Source organism: Schistocerca gregaria, chromosome 8 (genome assembly GCF_023897955.1).
Source record: "Schistocerca gregaria isolate iqSchGreg1 chromosome 8, iqSchGreg1.2, whole genome shotgun sequence".
Taxonomy (NCBI): Eukaryota; Metazoa; Arthropoda; class Insecta; order Orthoptera; family Acrididae; genus Schistocerca; species Schistocerca gregaria.
This window is the reverse complement of record NC_064927.1, coordinates 450,492,615-450,520,379: the sequence shown is the minus strand read 5'-3', so window position 1 is coordinate 450,520,379 and position 27,765 is coordinate 450,492,615. Positions and strand designations below refer to the sequence as shown.

At 41.0% G+C, this 27,765-nt stretch overlaps 1 protein-coding gene across 1 annotated transcript in view; it reads right to left on the bottom strand.

Moving 5' to 3' along the window:
• The window catches only part of LOC126284790 (probable E3 ubiquitin-protein ligase bre1), a 339,859-nt gene that overhangs the window by 133,856 nt on the left and 178,238 nt on the right, over nucleotides 1-27,765 (bottom strand). Inside the window, exon 10 of the mRNA XM_049983953.1 lies at nucleotides 2,280-2,708. Coding sequence (XP_049839910.1) covers nucleotides 2,280-2,708 — 429 coding nt within the window. The remainder of the gene's footprint in view (nucleotides 1-2,279; nucleotides 2,709-27,765) is intronic.

Sequence of the window (27,765 nt, the reverse complement as noted above, 5' to 3'; positions counted from 1 at the left end):
TGGAACAACTGAACTATGTTCTTATTCTCTAGCATCATACCCTCAAATGAGGGGCATCCTGTCCAAGATCCTTCCCACCACTTGTAAATTGGTGTTTCATTGCCCACCCCACATATACAAAATCCTAGCCCATCCCTATGCCATTCCTACTCCCAATTACTTGTCACAGGGATCATATCCCTGTGGGAGACTCCGATACCTGTGAAATCCAGCCACTCAGCATTTCATACTCCAGTTCTGTCACAGACTTATCCTATACCGCCTGAGACGGGGCCACCTGTGAGACATGCCATGTCATATATCAACTCTGCTGCACACAATGGACAGCTCCTTACACCAGTATGGCTACCAACCAGTTGTCCACAATGATGAATGGCCACCGATAAATTGTTGTCAAGAATAAATTTAACATATGGTAGCACAACTTGCAGCTGAGCATAACATGCTCACTTCCAATGGCTGCTTCACAATCCAAGCCATCTGGATTCTTCCATATGCTACCGGCTTCTCTGGACTACACAAGTAGAAGTTATCCTTGCAACACATCCTTTGCTCCTGCCATCATCCAAGTCTCAATCTCCAGTAACCACTGTCCACACACCCTCCATTTAAGTGTTTACCTGAGGCATTCAATAAGTAATGCAACACATTTTATTTCTGAAAGCAGGTTAGTTTTATTCAGTGTTACAATGCATCATCCTATTCCCCGTTTATATGGCTACAAAACTCTATTTTCAACATAACATCCATTCAACGCAACAGCCTTTTGCCACCTTACTGGGAGGGCCTATATGTCTGCTACGTACCACTCTACTAGTTGATGTTGGAGCCAGTGTCTCCCCATCATCTATGTACTGCTTCCTGCAGAGTATATCCTCCATTGGGCCAACAGTCCAATGAAGTTTCATGAGCTGCTCTCAGGTGTGCTGACTTTTGTGAAGCCTTGCATTGTCATGGTGAAAGAGAAGTTCATTTGCAACTTTGTGCTGATGAACATGCTGAAGTCATTTCTTCAATTTCCTGAGAGCAGCACAATACATTTCCAAGTTGATCTTTGCAATATGAGGTAGGACATCAAACAGAATATCCCCTGCAAAGTCCCAGAACACTGTCATCACGACTTTACCAGTTGAGAGTGTGACTTCAAACTTTTTCTTCTGAGGAGAGGTGGTATGTCATCACTCAATGGACTGCTGTTTTGTTTCTGTTTTGAAGTGATGAACCCATGTTTCATTGCCTGAGACAATGTTTGACAAAAAATTGTCATGATCATCCTCATAATGTCCAAGCAATTCCACACAGATGGTCCTTCTTTGCTCTTTATGGTCTTTTGTTAGGTGACAAGGAACCCAGTCTGCTCACCCCTTTCAGTACACCAACTAGTGGATGAGTGTGTCAGCCCTATCAACAGAAATGTCCAGTTGTGCAGTGATGTGTTTGATTGTGATCTATCAATCACCTCAAATGAAAGTGTCCATGTGCTCCAACATTACACGAGTCAAATCTGCCTCCCACTGGCTGGCACGTGGCACATTGTAGAGGTTTCCTCAACCTCGTTGTGGTTATGAGAGACCTCACCCAACAACTTCCATTCACTTCCAGGTCTCTGTAGACCTTTTGAAAGCACCTACGGATCTCTATGATGCTCTGATTTTGCCACAAAAAGAAACTCAATGATAGCTCTCTACTTGGAATGCACCTCCATTACAGATGCCAATTTGAAGGCCATATATAGAGCTGTCCGCTATTGGAGGTGACCAGCAATCTATACAAGCTCATATTGTTGTGAATTCATTCTGGATTTCCCATCCTTTGATTTCATCTAGAAATATTTGAAGATTTCTAATGGGAAGTTTCATCATGTAATGAGTATAAATGAGTCTCCATGACCAGCAACTCAAAAGCATATGATTCCAGTTGTTAATATATTAAGAAACTACTGATATATTTAATGTAGACATGACAAAGCCTCTTTTCTCTGAGATTTCCCTCAGCACTCAGCTCGGACAATGTAACTGTGTGTGTGTGTGTGTGTGGAATATGTTGTTGAGCTTTTGGACAATCTTGCTTCACCTCCACAGTGAGTGGTTACCTTTATTCCTATTATACTGTACTGCACCCAGTACTCTCCGATACCAAATTAATAACTGGCCACAGACATTTATTTACCATCTAGGATTTTCATTTACTTCATAAACTCTACTTAATCCCAGCCAGAATGTATACAACATGGACATAACTAATTATTTAGTAAATATATAGTGGATCATGTTACTTACCACATATATCACTATTGTCACTTAAAGGTTGACTGGAGCTTCTCATTTCCCCAGCTGGTTCATCATCTGTTTGCATGTCTGTAACATGTTCTGTTGGATCTTCATTTTGATACTGCTGTGTATCATGCTTGTCCTGCTGGTGCTCCTCCTGTTGCCAAAGGCACTGCTGCTGCAGTGGTTGTAGTTGCTGTTGTTGTTGCTGCTGCAGTTGTTGTTCTGATGTCTGCAGCTCTTGGAGTATATGGGTCTGGTCATCTTGCCTTTGTTCATGTACTTGCTGATGCATAAGATGACTCTGCTCTTGTTCCCCTAAAAGCTGCTTCTGCTGCTGTTGTTGTTCCAGCTGATGCTGACTCTGTGTCTGCTCCATATCTTGTGTGTCTTCCACTTCCATATGGTCTTCAAATATTGTGCTTTCAGATGCAAGAACTGTATAAAAAGCAAATTAAATCCTTAAAATGTGTGAAAAATGTGTGATAGTATGAAACTAATACACGTATTTTTGAAAATATTGAAATATGTGAATATAATTTTGTTATTTATCTAAAATATGTATGGTTAAATGATGATGGCGTCCTCTTGGGTAGAATATTCCGGAGGTAAAAAAGTCCCCCAATCGGATCTCCAGGCAGGGACTACTCAAGAGGACATCGTTATCAGGAGAAACAAAACTGGCGTTCTGCGGATCGGAGCATGGAATGTCAGATCCCTTAATCAGGCAGGTAGGTTAGAAAATTTAAAAAAGGGAAATGGATAGGTTGAAGTTAGATATAGTGGGAATTAGTGAAATTCGGTGGCAGGAGGAACAAGACTTCTGGTCAGGTGAATACAGGGTTATAAATACAAAATCAAATAGGAGTAACGCAGGAGTAGGTTTAATAATGAATAAAAAAATAGGAGTGCGGGTAAGCTACTACAAACAGCATAGTGAACGTATTATAGTGGCCAAGATAGACACGAAGCCAATGCCTACTACAGTGGTACAAGTTTACATGCCAACTAGCACTGCAGATGATGAAGAAATTGAAGAAATGTATGATGAGATAAAAGAAATTATTCAGGTACTGAAGGGAGACGAAAATTTAATAGTCATGGGTAACTTGAATTCAACAGTAGGAAAAGGGAGAGAAGGAAACATAGTAGAAAATTATTCAGGTAGTGAAGGGAGACGAAAATTTAATAGTCATGGGTGACTCGAATTCAACAGTGGGAAAAGGAAGAGAAGGAAACATAGTAAGTGAATATGGATTGTGGCTAAGAAATGAAAGAGGAAGCCGTCTGTCAGAATTTTGCACAGAGCATAACTTAATCATAGCTAACACTTGGTTCAAGAATCATAAAAGAAGGTTGTATACATGGAAGAATCCTGGAGATACTAAAAGGTATCAGATAGATTATATAATGGTAAGACAGAGATTTAGGAACCAGGTTTTAAATTGTAGGACATTTCCAGGGGCAGATGTGGACTCTGGTTATGAGCTGTAGATTAAAACTGAAGAAAATGCAAAAAAATTGCAAAATTGCAATTCAAGGAGATGAGACCTGAATAAACTGACTAAACCAGAGGTTGTACAGAGTTTCAGGGACAGTAAAAGGGAACAATTGACAGGAATGGGGGAAAGAAATGCAGTAGAAGACGAATGGGTAGCTCTGAGGGATGAAGTAGTGAAGGCAGCTGAGGATCAAGTAGGTAAAAAGATGAGGGCTAGTAGAAATCCTTGGGTAACAGAAGAAATATTGAATTTAATTCATGAAAGGAGAAATTATAAAAATGCAATAAATGAAGCAGGCAAAAAGAAATACAAACGCCTCAAAAATGAGATCGACAGGAAGTGCAAAATGGCTAAGCAGGGATGGCTAGAGGACAAATGTAAGGATGTAGAGGCTTATCTCTCTAGGGGTAAGAAAGATATTGCCTACAGGAAAATTAAAGAGACCTTTGGAGAGAAGAGAACCACGTGTATGAATATCAAGAGCTCAGATGGCAACCCAGTTCTAAGCAAAGAAGGGAAGGCAGAAAGGTGGAAGGAGCATATAGAGGGTCTATACAAGGGCGACGTACTTGAGGACAATATTCTGGAAATGGAACAGAATGTAGATGAAGATGAAATGGGAGATACAGTACTGTGTGAAGAGTTTGACAGTGCACTGAAAGACCTGAGTCGAAACAAGGCCCCAGGAGTAGACAACATTCCATTGGAACAACTGACGGCCTTGGGAGAGCCAGTCCTGACAAACCTCTACCATCTGGTGAACAAGATGTATGAGACATGTGAAATTCCCTCAGACTTCCAGAAGAATATACTAATTCCAATCCCAAAGAAATCAGGTGTTGACAGATGTGAAAATTACCAATCAATCAGTTTAATAAGACACAGCTGCAAAATACTAATGCGAATTCTTTACAGACGGATGGAAAAACTAGTACAAGCCAACCTTGGGGCAGATCAGTTTGGATTCCGTAGAAATACTGGAACATGTGAGGCAATACTGACCTTACGAATTATCTTAGAAAATAGATTAAGGAAAGGCAAACCAACATTCCTAGCATTTGTAGACTTAGAGAAAGCTTTTGACAATGTTCACTGGAATACTCTCTTTCAAAGTCTAAAGGTGGCAGGGAGCAAAAGGCTATTTACTATTTGTACAGAAACTAGACGGCAATTATAAGAGGTGAGGGACATGAAAGGGAAGCAGTGGTTGGGAAGGGAGTGAGACAGGGTTGTAGCCTATCCCCGATGTTATTCAATCTGTATATTGAGCAAGCGGTGAAGGAAACAAAAGGTAAAATTCGGAGTAGGCATTAAAATCCATGGAGAAGAAATTAAAACTTTGAGGTTCACCGATGACATTGTAATTCTGTCAGAGACAGCAAAGGACTTGGAAGAGCAGTTGAATGGAATGGACAGTGTCTTGAAAGGAGGATATAAGATGAACATCAACAAAAGCAAAATGAGGATAATGGAATGTAGTCGAATTAAGTCAGGTGATGCTGAGGGAATTAGATTAGGAAATGAGGCACTTAAAGTAGTAAAGGAGTTTTGCCATTTGGGGAGCAAAATAACTGATGATGGCTGAAGTAGAGAGGATATAAAATGTAAACTGGCAATGGCAAGGATAGCATTTTCTGAAGAAGAGAAATCTGTTAACATCAAGTATTGATTTAAGTGTTAGGAAGTCGTTTCTGAAAGTATTTGTATAGAGTGTAGCCATGTATGGAAGTGAAACATGGACAATAAATAGTTTGGACAAGAAGAGAATAGAAGCTTTTCAAATGTGGTGCTACAGAAGAATGTTGAAGATTAGATGGGTAGATCACGTAACTAATGAGGAGGTATTGAATAGGATTGGGGAGAAGAGAAGTTTGTGGCACAACTTGACTAGAGGGTAGGATCAGTTGGTAGGACATGTCCTGAGGCATCAAGGGATCACAAATTAGCGTTGGAGAGCAGCGTGGAGGGGGTAAAAATCGTAGAGGGAGACCAAGAGATGAATACACTAAGCAGATTCAGAAGGATGTAGGTTGCAGTAGGTACTGGGAGATGAAGGAGCTTGCACAGGATAGATTAGCATGGAGAGCTGCATCAAATCAGTCTCAGGACTGAAGGTCACAACAACAACAACAACAACAACACATACACTGGGAGAGTCTACATTCACATATATTACCTCTTATTCAATAAAACTATTCAGGCCTTTGAAAGACAAGAATGTATGGATGCAAAATAATGAGCTTCAATATCTGTGATACTATGTAAAGATACGTTATGAATACAGTCACATGCAAGATATCTTATACATTAAAGAGGAAATATAGGCCATAGTAAATGCAGATGCAGCTGCAGATCACAAACTGTATTTAAATGTTAGCTGCAAAGCAGAAGCCAAACAGCTACAGGATCGACAGCATTAACTATAAAGGTATATTTTTTTGTTAAAGCTTCTGGAATATGAAGACCATGATTCCAAAGCCTTTAGTTTATTTACATAACATTTACTTTCTGTGGAAAAGAACAATAAAGGAAAAATTGTCTTTTGCTCAATGAAGAATGTTTCAAAAGATATTTATGTCGAAAACAAACATGGGCATAAAATTTGAGCTTTCAGAAAGAAAGTGAATACTATTATCTATTTCAATTTGTGAAATTTTATCTTTAGGAGGAACATTAATATAATGCTGGCATTACTATTTGCTCAACAAACGCATTACAGCATATTGCAGGCACGTATAAGCTAGCTTTAAATAAAACACACAGCTAACAAAATATATTTATTAAATTTCATACCACTAAAATTGCTATGTTGGAGATACCACAGAATATATAACACATACGCAAAAGTACAAGCTGGTCACAGTTGACATATCCTGTCACTACAAAACGTTTCGAGGCTGGATTTATAAAAAACCGAGAAAAGGTAAGATGACAGTTTCGGTGCTTCAGATGTTCTACATAGTCTCCACCTACTTGATTACATTTACAATATGTTCATACAAGCATACAAAACTACTGAAAAAGTCCTTCTTTGGAATGTTGTTCAACTTGAATGTCACAATGGTTTGAATGTCAGTTATGTCATCAAAGTATTGATGCCTCATGTGAATATCTGCATTTTGTGGTAGATATTGATAAGTCTAATCACCTGCGGTGACTTTTTTCCACAAAAGAGAAGTCCGCGGTTTGTATTTCAATCAAATCATGGCAGGCATCAACACCTTGTTTTTGTTCAGTAGTCTAGGTGTACAGGACAAACTTGGCACACATTTTTCTCTTCTTTAAAACATTCTGAAAAATGTCTTGAACAAATGATTTAAGGATGTTGTTCCACTGCAGTTTGGCACACAACACTGACACTCCAAGGCTGCATTTACACTATTTAACTCTGCCTAATCACAACAAGTGGTTGAAAACACATCTGTTGTTTATAGTTACTAGTTCAAGATGCCACCATAGCTGCAGCACTAATATCACCTATACACCAGGAATAAAATCAGTGTTTGAACTTTCTGTATGGATGGTGTAGAACTTGAACAACCAAGTTTCATCTTTACATACACTTTGCACTGTCACTGATTCCATGTTGTAACAGTTAATGGCTTGTTATTAACATGAGATGACCAGATTAAAATCAACTGTGTTTTATCACAATAAAAAATGAAGAAGAAAGGAGAGGACCATCACCAATTATAAATATATTGTTAATTGGATTATATGCCAAGTTAAACTCGGAAGAACTACTTTCAATCAACATATTCACATTGTTACATTTATTCTACTTGAGCCAATTTATGGTATCTAGTGCAAGATATATGCAGATGTAACATATTTTGGTAATGTAGTTGGGATTTTGCCATTAATATATAAAGATATTTTCTTTGTTGTAGCCTACATCAGAATTTCTTTCTCTGACATAGCTAAGCTTTAGCAAATGAGCTTAGGATGAAGGGAGGTGGGGGTGGGGGGAGAGGGTTGGGGGGGGGGCAGAGAGAGAGAGAGAGAGAGAGAGCTAGTATCTTACTAGCTGAGGCAGCATTTGGATTTTTCACTAACTTGGAATCTCAGAAATTGGTTAACTCCTTGTCAAATTATTCTGAAGATCATGGCTTAACCAATCAGCTGTATGTTAATGAAGTCTTTATGAGCAACAAGTTTCATTCTTGGAATGGACCATTATCTTTCTTCAGGATGGTGGCTCCACATATAGACATACACTACTGGCCATTAAAATTGCTACACCAAGAAGAAATGCAGATGATTAACGGGTATTCATTGGACAAATATATTATACTAGAACTGACATGTGATTACATTTTCACGCAATTTGGGAGCATAGATCCTGAGAAATCAGTACCCATAACAACCACCTCTGGCTGTAATAACGGCCTTGATACTCCTAGGCATTGAGTCAAACAGAGCTTGGATGGCGTGTACAGGTACAGCTGCCCATGCAGCATCAACATGATACCACACTTCATCAAGAGTTGACTGGCGTATTGTGACAAGCCAGTTGCTCGGCCACCATTGACCAGACGAATTCAATTGGAGAGAGATCTGGAGAATGTGCTGGCCAGAGCAGCAGTCGAACATTTTCTGTATCCAGAAACGCCCGTACAGGACCTGCAACATGCTGTTGTGCATTATCCTGCTGAAATGTAGGTTTTTGGAGGGATCAAATGAAGAGTAGGCCCACAGGTCGTAACACATCTGAAGTGTAACACCCACTGTTCAAAGTGCTATCAATGCAAACAAGAGGTGACTGAGACATGTAACCAATGGCACCCCATGCCATCACACCGGGTGATACGCCAGTATCGCCAAACTGTATGTACAGAATCTTGAAAAAGTGATAGAAGTCAATTCAGTATTTAGTGAAACTGTTGTAAATGGGCAAAACGATGACTTCATATGGCCAAAAAAGTTCCATCATGTTAGCCGTAACGGGAGCAACTTCAGGTTCCCAGAAGCAAATAATTTTGAACTTTTAACTTGTGATGATCCTAAAAGATGTGAAAATAGTGAAAGAAATGAAGTACTTTCACCAAATGCAGAAATTAAGAACCAGTCAAGTACGAAGTCTCATAATAACAAGCAAGGAAATACTGGTACTATAATTAGCAGGGAACATACGTATCATGATAACATGACAACCTCAATTAAGAAGAACAAAGAAGATATTTGCATGCTCTCAGACAGTCATGGAAAGGGCTTAGCTGGTATCATGTGTAACATGCAATCTATGTGTAAGGTTAGTGGAATAATGAAACCAGGCATTCCCTTGAGTGAAATTCTAAAAAGCAGTGAACATTTTTTGGAGCCTGGAAGAAACTGTTTAATAATCAGGGGTGCTAATGACATTTATAGGAATGAGGGTAAACTTGCCACAAGAGCACAAAGAAGCACACTGCAGAAAATTTCAAATGTGAACTTCTATGTTGCAAGTATACCACAAAGACATGATCTGCTGGAAAAATCTTGTGTCATCAAAGAAATTGCAGTTACTAATAGAAAATTTGAAAAAAATATGCCAAAGCTTCCCGAATGCCACATACGTGGATGTACCATCTTCAGAAAGAAGTCATTTTACTAGGCATGGGCCACACACAAATAAACTTGGAAAAGCATTTATTAGTCAAGAAGTACTTAATGCAGTGTTAGCAGTTGAAGACAAGAATTGCCCTACAATACCACTACCACCACCCATCACAGCAACTGAAATTCTCCAACGTAAAAATGAAGATTTAACAGATGTAGTTTCAGCTCCTTTATCAATACTAATGAAGTTCACAGAAGAGAGTACCTCTCCCACACCAGCAGCAGAATCTACTACAGTTGGACAAAAATCATTGCAAGAATATTCATGACTAGAAGATGAAACACCATCCACACCACCACCAGCTGAAGAAATATCTGAAGGCAACATTAAACTTTGACTCAGAAGAAAAACAGCTCCACCAAAACATCTCCAGGATTTTTTATTGGCAGGCAGCATCACACAAATAGTAAGGTAAATGGTGCATCGAAATCAAAAAACAAAAATAAGTTAACAGCTTTCTATCAGTATGTACAGGGTTTAGGCAGCAAGCTAGGTGAAACAGAAGTCCTCCTAAATGACTATTTAAAAGAAACTGCAGTCTTGTGTGTAAATGATCATCAGCTGAACGAGACACAGTCATGTACTGCCGTTATTTGTGAATTTGAAATGATAAGTATTTTTTGTAGAGTTAATAGTAAGGGTGGTGGTACATGCATATATATTAGGACAGGTCTTGATGCAAAAGAAGTTCAATATAGTAATGTAAAATGCATACAAAAATACTTTTAATACTGTGTATGTGAGTCAAAAAAACTGAAAATGTTCATTGTGTGCATATATAGATCACCATCAGGGAATTTTACTTCTTTTCTCCACAACCTTGAAATGCTGCTAAATCAACTCAAACAGCAATGAACAAATTCAATTGTCCTTAGAGGTTTTAATGTTAATTTTAAAACTAACTGCAGTAAACAACAACTACTGACCAATCTGTTCTTATCTTGTAATATGACAGCAACAGTAACAGAAGACACTAGATGTTTAAATGGGTCTGAAAGCATAATTGATCAAGTACTTGTCAATAAGAATAAATGTGAAGATATGACTGAAGTAATAGACGGGGTTCTCGGATCCTAAGGCAGTCACATTAACATTATATAATATATCTATTAAGGAACCAGTGGTATATGAAAACTACAGAGAGAAATTATTTGTAAATGAAGGCAGCATAAGAGTTTATAATCACATGTTAAAAAATATAACCTGGGACACAGAATCAACCTGTGATGCAGACAAAAAAAATGAGTCATTCCTAGCAAATTATTGGCACTGCTATGATATCGCATTTCCTATTAAACGAGTCAAAATTAAAACCAAAACAAAGACGTGTGTAACACAGGGAATAAAAAAATCTGCAGACACACTGTGAAAGTTGAACAAATCTGCAAAAACTACTGTTGCATTAAAACCATATGTGAAAATTTACAGGAAAGTATATAAAAAAGTTATAATAACAGCTAAGAAACTAAATAATGACTCATACATCAGGAAAGGTACTAAAAAAATAAAATCAACCTGGGAGGTAATAAATGGGAGAATAGGTAAACAAAAAAGTGAAAACAGCATTCTTGTAATTAAAAGTGAAGGGAAAACAGTTGAAGACCCACTACAGACAGCCAACATATTCAACACACATTACACAAATATTGCAACAAAACTAATTCAAGGAAAATGTGATTTCAACTCCAGAGTGCAACTACCAATGAATGATAAAACCATGTTTCTATACCCTGTTACTAGATTAGAGGTACAAAATGCCTTAAATCAGTTAAAAAAATAAAATTACATGTGGCTGTGATGGGATTCCAGACAAAGTAATAAAGAACAGTGCAAGATACACAGATTCCCCGCTTGCTGACATGATTAACATGTCATTTAGCACAGGAGTCTTCCCAGAAAAACAAAAGAAAACAATTGTCAAGCCTATTTACAACAAGGGTGACCAGTCTGATGTTATCAATTACCGGCCTATATCATTGTTATCTGGATTTTCAAAAGTAATTGAAAGACTGTCTCATTTTCTTAATAAAAATCAAATTCTAGTTAAAGGGCAAAACAATTTTTTGGAAAAATAGGTCAACTGACACAGCAATTTATAACTTTTTAAAACTGATCATAAATTCTGTGGACAAAAATGAACTAAGCTGTGGCCTGTTTTTGGACCTGTCTAAGGCTCTTGATGTCATTGGCCATAATTTACTGCTCAGGAAACTATATTGCTATGGGGTTCGTGGAATAGCACATGATTGGTTCAAATCCTATCATTCTAATATGTATCAGAAGGTAGAGATACAGCATGCTGGTAAAGTCTACTCATCAGCATACCGAAGAGTCAGGTATGGTGAGCCGCAGGGATCTATACTGCGGCCATTGCTGTTTTTAATATTTATAAATGATTTGACAAGCCATTTATCAACAGCAGATGCAGTATTGTTTGCTGACGACACCAGTCTATTTCTCAAAGCTATGAATGAAACTGACTAACTGGAGAGAGTCGCAGTAGTCACAGAAGAAGCAAATGTGGTTTACAAACAACAAATTAATTGTTAATGACAAAAAACAGTTTGGATGAACTTCAGACATATAACAAACAAAGTAAAATCTGACCTAACTGTAAAACTTGGTCAGTGTAAGATAGAGCAAACCCTCCACACTAAATTTTTAGGGTTATGGCTAGGTTAATATTTAATGTGGGAGAAACACACAGAAATGTTAAACTAAAAATTAAGTCAGTATTGTTATATTCTTAGAATACTAAAAAATTCCTGCAGTGTTGATGCAGTGTTATGGTCATACTTAGCACTCATACATAGCACACTAAGATATGGTATCATATTTTGGAGGAATACCAGTTTGGCCAAACACTCATTTGTGCTTCGAAAGAGGGCAATAAGGATAATCAGAGGTATGACACACAAAGAATCGTGTAAAAAAGTTTTCAAGGAACTACAAATCATGACTCTACCATGTATCTATATTTATGAAAGTACACGTTTTATGAAGGCACACCAGGAACATTCTTTGTTAAACAGTCAAGTTCATAACTGCAAAATGAGAAATAGAGATGACTTTCAAAGAAAAGTCAAAAAAGTGTTCTTTATCAGCCAAAAATCTTATTTAGTGCACTACCAAGGAAATTAAAAGTACACCAAAATTCCACATATTCAAAAAAGAACTTAAAAAATGTTAATTAGCAAGAGTTTTCATAGTGTCAAGGAGTACTTAAATCGCCAGTATTCAATATACAGAAGCTTATTTCCTAAATCGTAATGACCCAAAATCCTCACTGAAAACTAAATTGTATTCATCTATTATTCTAATTTAGCATATTTTGAATGTTGTTACGCATATGGTTTTATGTTATATATAATTATATTTTATTAAATCTTTTCATGTCCTACATTCTATGTAAGGCAATGTATGACAAATCGTATATCATTTTTATAATGATGAGATACAAGGATGCTAAGTAAATAAATAAAGAAAGAAAAAATCTGGATCTTGGGTCACAATGAATGATTAAAACTAAAATGAATACAGTAAGAACAACACACACACCCATGCCTGAGGGAGGACTCAAACCTCTGGCAGGAGGGGCCACGCAATCTGTGACGAGGTGCCTCAAACAGTCACAGTGTGATAGCATATACTGAAATGACCTATATTGGGATTAGTGATCTATTTGAACTGACAAATATTGAATAACTGTTTTGTCTATTCTCATTGAGGACTTTATTTTCGGTTTTTGTCACTTTTACATTATTTTCAATCGTTAATTCCTTTCTGTATTGTAAATCTACTGTTCACAGAACTTTCTGAAGGCTATGGATTAATTGCCCACTGACGCAAAACAATTAAAAGAATGTGTGATATCTGTTCTTTTGGACATGTCCAAAAGTACAGACACCGAACATTTATATAATTGATTTGCCTCCATGGACAATTAATCCACTCCCCTACCTAGTGCCACCTATGTGCAGTCCCCGTCCATGTCTATGTCCTCCATGCTCGCTAATTTTTAGATTCTCGCTGGAGGTCGAACACAAATGTGCATCTGCATTCAGGTTGGCCTTGGCAACCACAGACTGTCATTATCTTTGTGTGTATGTGTGTGTGTGTGTGTGTGTGTGTGTAAGTTGTGGTTATATATATGTGTGTGTGTGTGCGCATGTATGTTGTCTAATTCTGATGAAGGCCTTTTCAGCTGAAAGCTTACTTGCTAACAGTCTTTTTGTTGTGCCTATCTGCGACTCAGCATCTTCACTATATGGTGAGTACCAACTATGTTTTTTGTAATACTGTCATTGTTCCATGATTATGCATTGCCATCAGTGATTGGTTTGGAAGGTAGGAAACGAGGTACTGGCAGAAGTAAAGCTGTGAGGACAGGAGGTGAATCATGCTTGGGTAGCTCGGATGGTACAGCAAAGGTCCCGAGTTCGAGTCTAGGTCCAGCACACAGTTTTAATCTGCCAGGAAGTTTCATATCAGCACACACTCTGCTACAGAGTGAAAATCTCATTCTGGAAACATCCCTCAGGCTGTGGCTAAGCCATGTCTCCGCAATATCGTTTCTTTCAGGAGTGCTAGTTCTGCAAGGTTCACAGGAGAGCTTCTGTAAAGTTTGGAAGGTAGGAGACGAGGTACTGGCAGAAGTAAAGCTGTGAGGATGGGATGTGAGTCATGCTTGGATAGCTCAGATGGTAGAGCACTTGCCCCGGAAAAGGCAAAGGTCCCGAGTTCGAGTCTCGGTCCGGCACACAGTTTTAATCTGCCAGGAAGTTTCATATCAGAGCGCACTCCTCTGCAGAGTGAAAATCTCATTCTGGATTAGTTTCATTTAGTTTAGTTTTTGTCAACAGATCATATTTTACAATGATATCAGACATGTCCTGTTTACAATTTTATACAGAATAAAGCAAATTTCTCAGAAATTTGTCATTGGCACATAAAAACAATTATTTTTGTAATACTGTTTATAGATGATCAATATTAATATGAAATATACTAACAGATGATGAAATATACTAACATCCTACTTTAACTTATGGAACAGTCTTGCATACTTAAGGAAAGTCTACAAAGTTATATATTTTTGCCACACTGGTCTACATCTACATCTACATCCATACTCCTCAAGCCACCTGACGGTGTGTGGCGGAGGGGACCCTGGGTACATCTATCGGTTCTCCCTTCTATTCCAGTCTCATATTGTTTGTGGAAAGAAGGATTGTCGGTATACTTCTGTGTGGGCTCTAATCTCTCTGATTTTATCCTCATGGTCTCTTCACGAGATATACTTATGAGGGAGCAATATACTGCTTGACTCTTCGGTGAAGGTATTTTCTCGAAACTTTAACAAAAGCCCGTACCGAGCTACTGAGCGTCTCTCCTCCAGAGTCTTTCACTGGAGTTTATCTATCATCTCCGTAACGCTTTCGCAATTACTAAATGATCCTGTAACGAAGGGCGCTGCTCTCCGTTGGATCTTCTCTACCTCTTCTATCAACCCTATCTGGTATGGATCCCACACTGTTGAGCAGTATTCAAGCAGTGGGCGAACAAGTGTACTGTAACCTACTTCCTTTGTTTTCGGATTGCTTTTCCTTAGGATTCTTCTAATGAATCTCAGTCTGGCATCTGCTTTACCAACGATCAACTTCATATGATCACTCCTAATGTGTACTCCCAAATAATTTATGGAATTAACTGCTTCCAGTTGCTGACCTACTATTTTGTAGCTAAATGATAAGGGAACTATCTTTCTATGTATTCGCAGCACATTACACTTGTCTACATTGAGATTCAATTGCCATTCCGTGCACCATGCGTCAATTCGCTGCAGATCCTCCTGCATTTCAGTACAATTTTCCATTGTTACAACCTCTCGATACACCACAGCATCATCTGCAAATAGCCTCAGTGAGTTTCCGATGTCATCCACAAGGTCATTTATGTATATTGTGAATAGCAACGGTCCTATGACACTCCCCTGCGGCACACCTGAAATCACTCTTACTTCGGAGGACTTCTCTCCATTGAGAATGACATGCTGTGCTCTGTTATCTAGGAACTCTTCAATCCAATCACACAATTGGTCTGATAGTCCATATTCTCTTACTTTGTTCATTGAACGACTATGGGGAACAGTATCAAATGCCCTACGGAAGTCGAGAAACATGGTATCTACCTGGGAACCTGTGTCTATGGCCCTTTGAGTCTTGTGGGCGAAAAGTGCGAGTTTGGTTTCACACAACCGTCTTTTCCGAAACCCATGCTGATTCCTGCAGAGTAGATTTCTAGTCTCCAGAAAAGTCATTATACTGGAACATAACACGTGTTCCAAAATTCTACAACTGATCGACGTTAGAGATATAGGTCTATAGTTCTGCACATCTGTTCTACGTCCCTTCTTGAAAATGGGGATGACCTGTGCTCTTCTCCAATCCTTTAGAACGCTATGCTCTTCTAGAGACTTACGGTACACCGCTGCAAGAAGGGGCCAAGTTCCTTCGTGTACTCTGTGTAAAATCGAACTGGTATCCCAACGGCCTTTCCTCTCTTGAGCAATTTCAATTGTTTCTCTATCCCTCTGTCGTCTATTTTGATATCTATGATTTTGTCATCTGTGCGACAATCTAGAGAAGGAAGTACAGTGCAGTCTTCCTCTGTGAAACAGCTTTGGAAAAAGACATTTAGTACTTCGGCCTTTAGTCTGTCATCCTCTGTTTCAGTACCGTTTTGGTCACAGAGTGTCTGGACATTTTGTTTTGATCCACCTACCGCTTTGTCATAAGATCAAAATTTCTTACGATTTTCTGCCAAGTCAGTACATGGAACTTTACTTTCGAATTCATTGAATGCCTCTCGCATACCCCTCCTCACACTACATTTCGCTTCACATAGTTTTTGTTTGTCTGCAAGGCTTTGGCTATGTTTATGTTTGCTGTGAAGTTCCCTTTGCTTCCGCAGCAGTTTCCTAACTCAGTTGTTATACCACGGTGGTTCTTTTCCATCTCTTATGATCTTGCTTGGCACATACTCATCTAATGCATATTGTACGATGGTTTTGAACTTTTTCCACTGATCCTCAACACTAACTGTACTTGAGACAAAACTTTTGTAATGAGCCGTCAGGTACTCTGTAATGTGCTTTTTGTCACTTTTGTTAAACAGAAAAACTTTCCTACCTTTTTTAATATTTCTATTTATGGCTGAAATCATCAATGCAGTAACCGCTTTATGATTGCTGATTCCCTGTTTGCGTTAACTGTTTCAATTAGTTCGGGTCTGTTTGTCACCAGAAGGTCTAAGATGTTATCGCCACAAGTCGGTTCTCTGTTTAACTGCTCAAGGTAGTTTTCAGATAAAGCACTTAAAAAAATTTCACTGGATTCTTTGTCCCTGCCATCCGTTATGAATGTATGAGTCTCCCAGTCTATATCCGGCAAATTAAAATCTCCACCCAGAACTATAACATGGTGGGGAAATCTACTCGAAATATCAACCAAATTATCCTTCAGGTGCTCAGCCACAACAGCTGCTGAGCCAGGGGGCCTATAGAGACATCCATGATAGTACTAATACATTCAGACAAAATTAAAATGAATTTTTAGGTCATATATATTGATCTTACTGCAGAAAATATTTAGACGTATACACGTAATAAAAATGCCTTCAGGAGATTTCTTTCGCATGAAAAATAAAATGTTTTACTCCATTTCCAACTTTGTATTTGTCCTATGGATTTGCCTGCAAGTACTTTTCACCTTATATAAACTTCCAGAAACAAGATGTTCCTTTGGTTTTCTTTTGAAGGTGCTCATTTCCATTATGCTCAGTGGCATCCTGTTGTAAAATAAGCATCCTGTATTTGTACACTCCCTATCTATCACTTTTGATCGTTTGCCACAGACATGATAATTATCACTAGTTCTCATATATGTACAAACCTAACACAGTCAATATTTTAAATTCTTTGAATTCATTTTTTGCAGGATTCCAACATTCTTAATTTAGCCGTGCATCTTATGGCTTTTGTTTGAAGTTTCACTGATCAAATTTTAAATGCTCTGGATAGTAGAACATCACCAATTGGGATTTTCTGTGATCTATCTAAGGCTTTTGATTGTGTGGATCATGAAATCCTCTTAGATAAGCTGAAGTACTATGGAATGAATGGTTCAGTACACAGATGGTTCACTTCATATTTAACTGGTAGAATGCAGAAGGTTGAAACAGTAAACCCACATAGTACACAAAGGGCATCAGATTATTCAGACTGGGGATGTATCAAGAATGGGGTACCACAGGGTTCTGTCTTGGGGCCTTTATTGTTTTTAATATATGTTAATGACTTGCCTAATTATATTCATGAAGATGCAAACTTGGTTCTCTTTGCAGATGACACAAGTATTGTAATCAAGCCTAAAAAGCAAGAATCAGCTGAGGAAAATGCAAATAATGTTTTTCAAAGAGTTATTAGGTGGTTTTCCGCAAATGGACTTTCATTGAACTTTGAAAAAACACTGTACATACAGTTCAGTACAGGGAAAGGCATAACACCGGAAATAAATATAGAGTGTGTGGGAAAATCTTTAGCTAAAGCAGATTGTTCAAAATTTCTGGGTGTCTGTATTGATCAGAATTTAAACTGGAAGACACACATTGACAATCTACTGAAACGATTGAGCTCAGCTACCTATGCTATTAGTGTCATTGCAAATTTTGGAGACAAGCACATCAGTAAATTAGCTTACCATGCATATTTTCATTCATTGCTTTCTTACGGAATCATCTTTTGGGGCAATTCATCACTAAGAAAGAACGTATTTATTGCACAAAAACGTGTTATCAGAATAATGTCTGGGGCTCATCCAAGATCATCTTGTAGACAATTATTTAAAGAATTAGGGATATTGCCAGTAGCTTCACAATATATATACAGCCTAATGAAATTTGTTGTTAGTAACCCAGATCACTTCAGAATTAATAGCACAGTCCACAGCTACAATACTAGGAGACAGGGTGACCTTCACTACCGTTCATTGAATTTGACATTGGCACAAAAGGGGGTGAATTATACTGCCACAAAGATTTTTGGTCACTTGCCAAACAATATCAAAAGTCTGACAGACAACCAATCAGCATTCAAAAGTAAGTTAAGGGAATTCCTGAATGACAACTCCTTCTACTCCATAGATGAATTTTTAGACATAGGCTAAAGAAATACAGTAAGTATGAACAATTGTACCGTATATAAGACTAACAAAGATTATTTGGGATAAATGAATCTTTTGTACTTTGACACGTTCCACATCATTACGAAAGAATCGTGTTCATGATCCATGGAACAAGTAATATAACTAACTAACTAACTTTAAGATTCTCTGTATGTGTATATCTGCTGCTCCTCTCCATTTTGGTATACAGTACTGTATGTGCAGGAAGATGAGTTAGTAGCAAATTTTTAGCAAGGTTTCTGTGTTCACCGTATAGCACAGTCTTTATATTAAGAATATATTAGTATTTATTTTTGAACAGATCTTATCAATATGGTTTTCCCACGTGAGAAATTTGTATGTCACCTTTGCCAGAAACCTATTACAGTCCACATTCTGCATTCCCTAAGCTCAGAATAAATTCTTCTGAGCTTTTAGTTCTGTTTGTTTCAAATTTTGTAAGCAAAGTTTTCTCCATGTTGATCAATGAATTGTTTTCTCTAAAATACCATTCTGCCATTTCAAGATTCTCACTGGCTCTTTTTCCCAAATTCTTCACTGAGTCACTGCATATTAGTAAAGTTGTGTCACTGACATACATCATCGCTTTTTCATTTACTGTAGTGGGCATATCTTTAATATACAAGATAAAGAGCAGACTTTGTATTATTGAACCCTGAGCTACTCTATATTTTATCTCCAGAAAATCGGAGTAGACATTTTTCTGTGTATTTCTGGATTTATGTTTTATTTTAACACACCATTGACTGTTTTCAACAAAGTTTTTTATAATGTCCTTTTTGCCACAGCAGTCCAGTTCCTGTATGAGAATTTTATGAGACAAAATCAAAAGCTTTTGAAAGGCCTGAAAGGACATTAGATTCTTCCCTTTCTTGATCCAGTGCTTCAGTGATGTGGGTTATGAAATTTCCCACTGCAGTTTTAGTGGATCTCCTCTTTGTAAATCCATGCTGTGCTTTGTTTAAGATGTTTTGTTTCTTTACAAAGTTTATAATTCTGTCTTTGATCACTGCTTGTACTATTTTAGACAGCTTATAAGCTGCCATGAATGGAACAGTTCCCTAAGTGGTGTCTAGTCACTACTGTTTTCTCAGTTGCCTGTAGTTTTGTAGCACATTGATGAATAGATGCCTTTGTGTAGATGGCTGTGCCACCCCCCCCCCCCCCCCCCTCCCGCCCCGCACAATCATCCAGTCAATCCTGTAGCATCAATAGTTAACTGGATCTGGTCTCAAGCCGCACTTCTGGTGAGTTTCAGTCACTAAGCATATGTTGATGTTTTCATCTCTCAAAAACTGTTGAAAGTCTAACAGATGAGGAAATAGTCCATTGGCATTGTACATCATGGTGTGTAAATCTTCATTTCTTCTGAGCCTGGTTGTATTGAGCTGCTGCGGTGTTGCTTCCTGCAAGGGTGACCCTTCTGGTGGTTGCGTCTACAGCTGCAATTATGGTGTCATGTAAAATGGCTAGCAGTCTACTGATGTCAGAAATTGCTGTTTTCAGGTCTGTGAGTAGCTTGGTGATGTTAATAAGTTCTAGTTCCGCTGCCTGCTGTGACTACTGTCAGTTATCTTCTCTCCAGAGAAGACGTGGTTGTTGCTACTGACGCATTGGTAGTTCCGGAAATTTTGCCCTGTCAGTGTGGGCTGGGCTTCTGACTCTCTTGATGAGGAGAGTCGGAAGTTCTGATGTTGTCAGTAGTGCACTATGAATCCTGGCCACTCATCATTCCATCAAGGATGGCATGTCTTGATGTGAATTCTCTCCAGACATCATCTTGCATTTTTTTCAGTGCCCTAGCTGATAGGCATCATTGTTTTCTGCTGACTGGCATCCTCTGTAACTTCCAGGATTGCTTTCCCACAAAGAGAGCATTTAGCAGGGGTCTCTCTCATTTGTGTGCACTGTCCATGGTTGTTTAGTCCATTGTACTTGTTGCAAACAGGCAGCATAGTGCAATGGCTAGCCACATGGTTAAAGCATTGGCAGCAGTAACACTATGTGAGTCTATGCAAAGCTCCCAGCTTCTCATCTTTGATGGCTAGTGTGCAAAGCCTCATCAGTTGAGATATTTCTCGATGTTCCGCAGTGTCTTGAAGTATAATGGCTCACCACAGTGTCTTCCGCTCTGTGTCTTGACAGTACAAGTAGTCCACAACAGTAGCCTGAAACAAACAACTTCAAGTTGTTCTTTCAGTCCTTCATCAGTCATCTTATTAGGGATGCTGTAGATAGCTGTTTTCAACACCTTTGGCCTCACCATGGGCAAGTTGAAGTGTAGTATCCTTCTCACTTTTACCATGTTCATGACTTTGAGATAGATGTCTAAGTAAGCTTCATTTTATGCTGAACTGCTTGTCTGGTGGTGAAAGAGTAATTGCAATTATTCTATAGCCAGTCATACAGGTGTTTGTACATCTCTGGATACTGCGGTATGATAGGAGGTATCTCCTGTTGCTTAGGCTGTGGCTGCAGATCAGCTGTGTCTTGATTTGCTTGAGTATCTTCCTGGATGGCTTCATATCTGCTGTTGGTCTCCACATCTGGCACTTCTGTGACTTGCTTCTTTTTCACTTGTCTCTTCTCCTCCTTGATCACTGATTTATGAGAACTAAGTCACCGATACAATTTCACTTATGCGAACCCAGCATCCAAAACCTCATATGCAATCTCTTTAATTCAGGATGTAGGGGTCCAATAGGCTCCCAGTCTGGGAGTGGGCACATCAGCCCTCAAGCTACATAACCCACCATTGGAAGATTTTTTTTACAATCATGCACTCTGACAAAATTTTGCATGCAGGAAATGAGCACCTCATGGCTTGACCACAGATGGCAGCAATCCAGACACTGCATCATGCCCCAGGAATACTTGCAAACCATTTCCACAATGGCAGCGTCATGATCCTTCACTTTCAGATTGCCTCTGAACAACAAGTCGTGCCTGATCAGTGTGAGCAATGAGGTTTTACAACTTGCCCAGATTGCTCCTTAGCACAAGAAATACAAGGTGGCAAATCACTGGACGCACTAAGCCCTTTGTAAAAAGAGATAGACATCTCTGAACAGTCTGCTGTAAACCATCAGGAGAAATAGACCTAGTTCCCCAACAGTATCAAGGAATGGTGCATGAACTCAGATAATATTTACCCTGGGTGATCCTTTCCCTACTAAGTTGTTTACAAGCCACACAATGCAAACTAAAACATTCATTTCCAAGTTGACACAGGGGCTACATTTTCCTTGGTAAATCTTTATACTTATGCTCATAGAGGCTACTCAAAATTAGTTCCACCTTACAATACATTGGTAGCATATGGTGACAGTTCATTTCTGCTCTGGGGTCAATTCCTAATTGCCACAGCCTCCAAAAGGCTCAAACAGCTGATAACACAGTTTGCTGTCAATAGTCACTCAGCCAGCGATATTTCTGGTTTGGATGATTTCACATTCTTTGGATTCCCATCACTGACGAAGTTTAGGTCACCTCTGACACAGTTCCCTTCCAGAAAGTCGGTGACCTTTGTGTTGCTTTTGCAACAATTTTTGAAAATGGTGCTGGGTGCACCACCGATTTCCAGACTTGTTTCTCCTAACGTCCAGACACAGTACCCAATTTCTGTTGCATATGACCCATTCCAGTCTCCATACAGAGGGCCTTTAAACAGGAAATCAATTGTGTTCACAAGTCTGCAGTGATGCAGCCAATTAAGGGGAGTTGAAACGCCCTATCTAGACAATGTTAAATTTAGTGACTTGGCTTCCCTGTATTTCAGGAACCACTGTAGCCATTGACATGAAACTTTTACAGGACATTAAAATGTATGTTCTCAGTCTACTGAACTAGAGTAATTGCATTTCAGCCACTGCTGTCGGAAATACCATTTTTTAATCACATAGTTTAACTTTTGTGTACTTTTTATGTATGTTATCCTAAATAATTTTAATTATACATAACATTATGTTCTTCTTTTAGTTCAGTAGACTCAGGATATGTATGTTATCACTCCCTGAAAATTTGAATACTCTACTCAAAGTGGTTTCTAAGATTTAGGGAAAAATGCAATAGAGAATGTAAATTTTTAGGAACAGCTTCTTATGTCTCAAAAGACTGTAAATCACTTGATATATGTTTAATTTTTAATTTTTAGTCACTCAGAAGCACCCTGCACCATACTGTGTATCATCTTCTTCATCTTTTTCCAAGTTTTTTCTTCTTTTCTACTTTCTGGACTCCTTAGTGGCCAATTGTGTTGCATACTCTGCTTTATCAATACGAACCTTGTCCGTCAGTTCAAGTTCTCTGATGCAGTTTACTCCAGGAAAAATTCCCATATGCTGTAACAATTTCTCCCCCAGGGGCTCAGCATTCACTTGCTGAGTACGGGCTTGGCGACCCCGGGGTCCTGAGCTGGGGACTGGTCTGCGCCACCAGTGTCCTGTCACCGTAACCCCAGGACATGCTTCAGCGACCACCGTACGGCACGGCGGTGAAATGTTGTGTGCTGCGGGGAATGGTACTCTTGGCTTGACCGCCTGGATTGTGAAGAAGGCCAACCTCTATAAAAACCCCTCAATCTTTCGGTGTGCCGCGCGCCTAGAAGATGCATGGCTGTTGGGGTGGAACAGTCGCAAGCGGGCAACCTCTGGGGCACCTGCCGCACCCCAGGTGTATAAGGGTTACTCAGGCACGCGTGCTCTGTCTGAGCGGACTTTTAGTTCCCTAGGTGCTAGTGGGACTGCAATGGACCCTTCGACCTCTACATTTACCCCTACCAGTGGCTTGGGTGGGCCGCTGGTAGGAAAACACACCCCATCGAAAAAGCGGCTACGCTCTGCGAGTCCTCCAGCGCCTGGTGTTGCTAGAGAATTAACAGAATGTAGTAACGGAGCACATGCTGATAATCAGAATGTGTTTTTGATTATTAAAAGGAAGGAGGGTAGCTTTGAGAGGGTTTCTCCCTTTTACATCCACAAGGGTCTTGAGGGAATTGCAGGAACACTGAAATCTGTAAAGCGACTGCGCAATGGGACTCTGTTAGTTGAAACTTCTAGTTCCCGTCAAGTCGCTGCCCTTCGGAAAGCAAATTGTCTAGGAGAGTACGCTGTCGAGACTGAGCTCCACTCCACTTTGAATTATAGTAAGGGTGTTGTGACGTGTAGGGACTTGGTGGATATCCCCATAGACGTGTTAAAATCTGAGTGCGCTGACGAAGGAATTGTTGACGTGCAGCACATTATGAAACGAGTCAATGGGGACCTCGTCAAATCTGACTCATTTATTCTCACGTTCAGTTGCCCGAGACTCCCAGAGCATGTTAAAGCGGGGTTCTTACGTTTGCCCGTACGGCCATATTTCCCCAACCCAATGCGCTGTTTTAAATGTCAGCGCTTTGGGCATACTACGTTGGGGTGCAATGGGATAGCCACTTGTGGTAAATGTAGTCAGCCTGCCCATGACGGAGCCGATTGTTCATCGCCTGTGAAGTGCGTGAATTGCTCTGGGAGTCACCCTGTCTGGAGCCAGATCTGCCCCATCTATCTCGAAGAACGGAAGGTACAGGAGATTTAAACATCTAAGCGCATCCCCTATGGTGAGGCCAAGAAGCTCTTTAAGGCCATGCAACCTCCTGTGTTTTCAACTTCTTTCGCTTCCGCTCTCAAAAAACCGGTACAACTGGCCACTGTTGCTACGCAAACGGAGGTTGCTAGTGTTAGCACTAATACCTGCGCTTGCCAGTGCACTTGTGCTGCTGCGGTTGTTTTGCAATCTGCGGCTCTCCCCGCTACATCGGACAACCCCGTGGTTGCTGACATTGAGGTACTTCCTGCCTCTCCCCATATGGCGCCTTCTGCCCAGGCGAGTCAACCTCCAACTGTTGACAAGGCTCTGCATTCCAAGCCCCCCAAGACAAAGCCTCAGAAGATGAAGGTTCTGCCACCTGAGGAGACTAGTCAGCGTCGGTCCGATGACGAGGCCATCGTACTGTCTGACATCTCCCGTGGGTCGTCATCGGAGCTTATGGACATTGATGTCGACCGGGGGCGATCTTCTTGCCCCAGGAATAAATCTCCGGCCAGTACGGTCTCTCCTCCAAAGCACAGAGGCAGGGTGAAAGTTCAGCCACCCTGATCACTGGCTCCCATATTACAGTGGAACCTGAATGGGTTCAGGATGCATGTGGCCAAATTACAACTCCTTATACGAGAGTGCCCTTGTGCTTATGTCTCCAAGAGACACATTTTCGGGCCACTGATTCTCCTTCTTTACGGGGCTATACCGTATATGGAAAAGATGATCTGACGGGGCAAAGGGCAAAGGGTGGTGTTGCTGTTTTTGTCCGTGACATGCACCCCTCATCTGAGCTCCCTCTCGTCACCGACTTGCAAGCAGTTGCAGTTGACATTCTTGTGGGTCGGAGGCTCACAGTCTGTTCAGTTTATTTACCACCTCCGGATGCGATAGACTCTGATGCTCTCACGGTCCTTATTAGCCAACTCCCCCGCCCATTTCTTCTTCTGGGGGACTTCAACGCTCATAATGTCTTATGGGGCTCTTCGACTACTTGCCCCAGGGGTCGCATTCTGGAAAGCGTCATGATGTCTGAAGAACTGTGCCTCCTCAACTCTGGTGCTCCCACTCATTTCTGTACTGCTTCTGGGTCGTCATCGGCTATTGACCTTTACTTTTGCTCTCCAGCACTTGCGGATTCTGCTCTGTGGGATGCTGCAGCTGACCTCCATTCTAGTGACCACTTCCCCCTCTGGATTTGCCTCCTGGATGAGGCTGTGGCATTACCAGTGCCGCACCGGTGGCACCTCTGCAGAGCTGACTGGACACTTTTCAGCCAACTGGCTGTTTTGGAACACCGTGCCAACGTCCACGAATGGGTAGACCATGTTGCAGCCATGATCTCACATGCTGCTGAATTGTCAATCCCACAGTCATCCGGTCATCCCAAGAGGCGCCCTGTCCCTTGGTGGACCACTGAGTACCACTCAGCCATCCGCGCGCTTCAAGTGCCGTCCCTCAGCTGACAATCTTGCGGCCTTTCGGGTGGCAAGGGCCAGAGCGCGGCGAGTGATTAAAGAGAGCAAACGACGGTCATGGCAATCGTTCTTGAACTCCATCTCTTGCTCCACTAGTTCTACGAAAGTATGGGAAGCCATAAGGAGGATTTCCGGGAAACTCAGCCAGCTCCCTGTCACGGCATTGCTGCATCAGGGATGTCTCCTCACGGCGCCGAGAGACATTGCCCAGACACTGGCCATGCGTATTGCGGACTCTACTGCCACTATTAACTGTGATCCAGATTTCTGCCGCTACCGCACTGCCATCGAAAGGGGTCACTTGGACTTCCGGTCTCTAAATTCTGAACCCTATAACTGCCCCTTCACAATGTGGGAACTGGATTCTGCGCTGTCTGTGGCTCATGATACTGCGCCTGGTCATGATCAAATCCGGTACAGCATGCTGCGGCACCTGTTGCTGCCATCCAAGGAAGTTCTCCTGAACTGTTTCAATATGATATGGTTATCTGGCACGTACCCTGACTCGTGGAGGGAGGCGATTTTGATTCCCCTCCTCAAACCAGGGAAGGACCGAACGCATCCCAGTAGTTATCGGAGTATTGCCTTGACGAGCTGTGTTGGGAAGACGTTGGAACGCATGGTCAACTGCCGCCTGGTTTGGCTGCTCGAGACCAGGCAGCTCCTTAGCCCCTCTCACTGTGGCTTTCGGAGATGTTGTTCCACTATAGACAACTTGACCCTGCTTGAGGCCGCCATCCAGCAGGCCTTTCTACGTAACCAGCATTGTCTAGGGGTCTTCTTTGACATTAATAAGGCGTATGACACTACTTGGCGCCGCCTTATCCTCAATCAACTCCATGAGTGGGGCTTTCGTGGCCGTCTCCTCATCTTCATTCGGTCCTTTTTTCTCACCGCCTCTTTCGGTATCGGGTTGGTAATGTGCTATCGGATTTGTACGTGCAGGAGAATGGTGTTCCTCAGGGCAGCGTTTTAAGTGTCACCCTCTTTGCCGTCGCTATTAACAGTATCACGTCCACTATCCGGAGTCCTGCCCAATGATCCTTGTTTGTGGACGATTTTGCTGTTTTCTGTTCTTCCTCCAGTCTTGTCACTGCTAGTCGGCAGTTACAGCTTACGATAAAGCGCTTAGAGGCATGGACTGCAAAGACGGGTTTTACCTTTTCTGCAAACAAATCTGTGTGTGTTCATTTTAATCGTTCTCGGCGTCTTTTTACCTCCCCTGAATTGCGTCTGAGGGACACCGTTCTTCCTTTTAGAGACACTGTAAGGTTCCTGGGCCTAACTTTTGATTCCAAGTTGTTGTGGCTGCCTCACCTTAAAGACCTCAAGGTGCGGGCACTGAAGGGAGCAGATCAGGCGCGTCTGCTGCAGTTTTATAGGGCTTTCGTCCGATCGCGTCTTGACTATGCTTGCACCGTGTATGGGTCAGCAAGGCCTTCATATCTGAAGATCCTTGACGCAGTACACCATGAGGGTATCAGGCTGGCCACTGGTGCCTTCCGTACCAGTCCCATCCCCAGCCTGTGTGCTGAGGCAGGGGAACCGCCGCTCGCCATCCGGCGGAAACTCCTCATGGTGCGACGGGTGTGTCATTTCCTTGCCTGCCCTACCTCCCCTGCATACCCTACCGTTGCCCGACCGCCTATGGAACATCTCTTTTCCAGTCGTCCCAGGGCAACGAGACCATTTGGGATTCGTGCCAAGCATTTGCTTGAGTCCCTTGGTGTGGAGCGTGTGGCCCCCCAACGACAAGGTCTTACTCGCCTGCCTCCCTGGTTGCTCCAGAGGCCCAGCATCCTTCTAGACTTGTCGGAGAACCAGAGGAACTGCACTCCGGTGTTTGTTTTTACCTCCTTATTTTACGATATTTTAAACCAGCATCCAGACCATGTACCTGTATTCACAGATGGCTCTAAACAGGGGGACTCTGTTGGTTGTGCTGTTGTTTTCCCTGATCGAGTCGTCAAGTTACGGCTTCCTGCGGCTTTTACCATCCTCGATGCCGAATTGTTTGCAATCTTGCAGGCATTGGAGCATATGAGATGTGTTCCCAGTCTTAAGTTCCTCGTCTGTTCTGACTCCCTGAGTGCCCTTCAG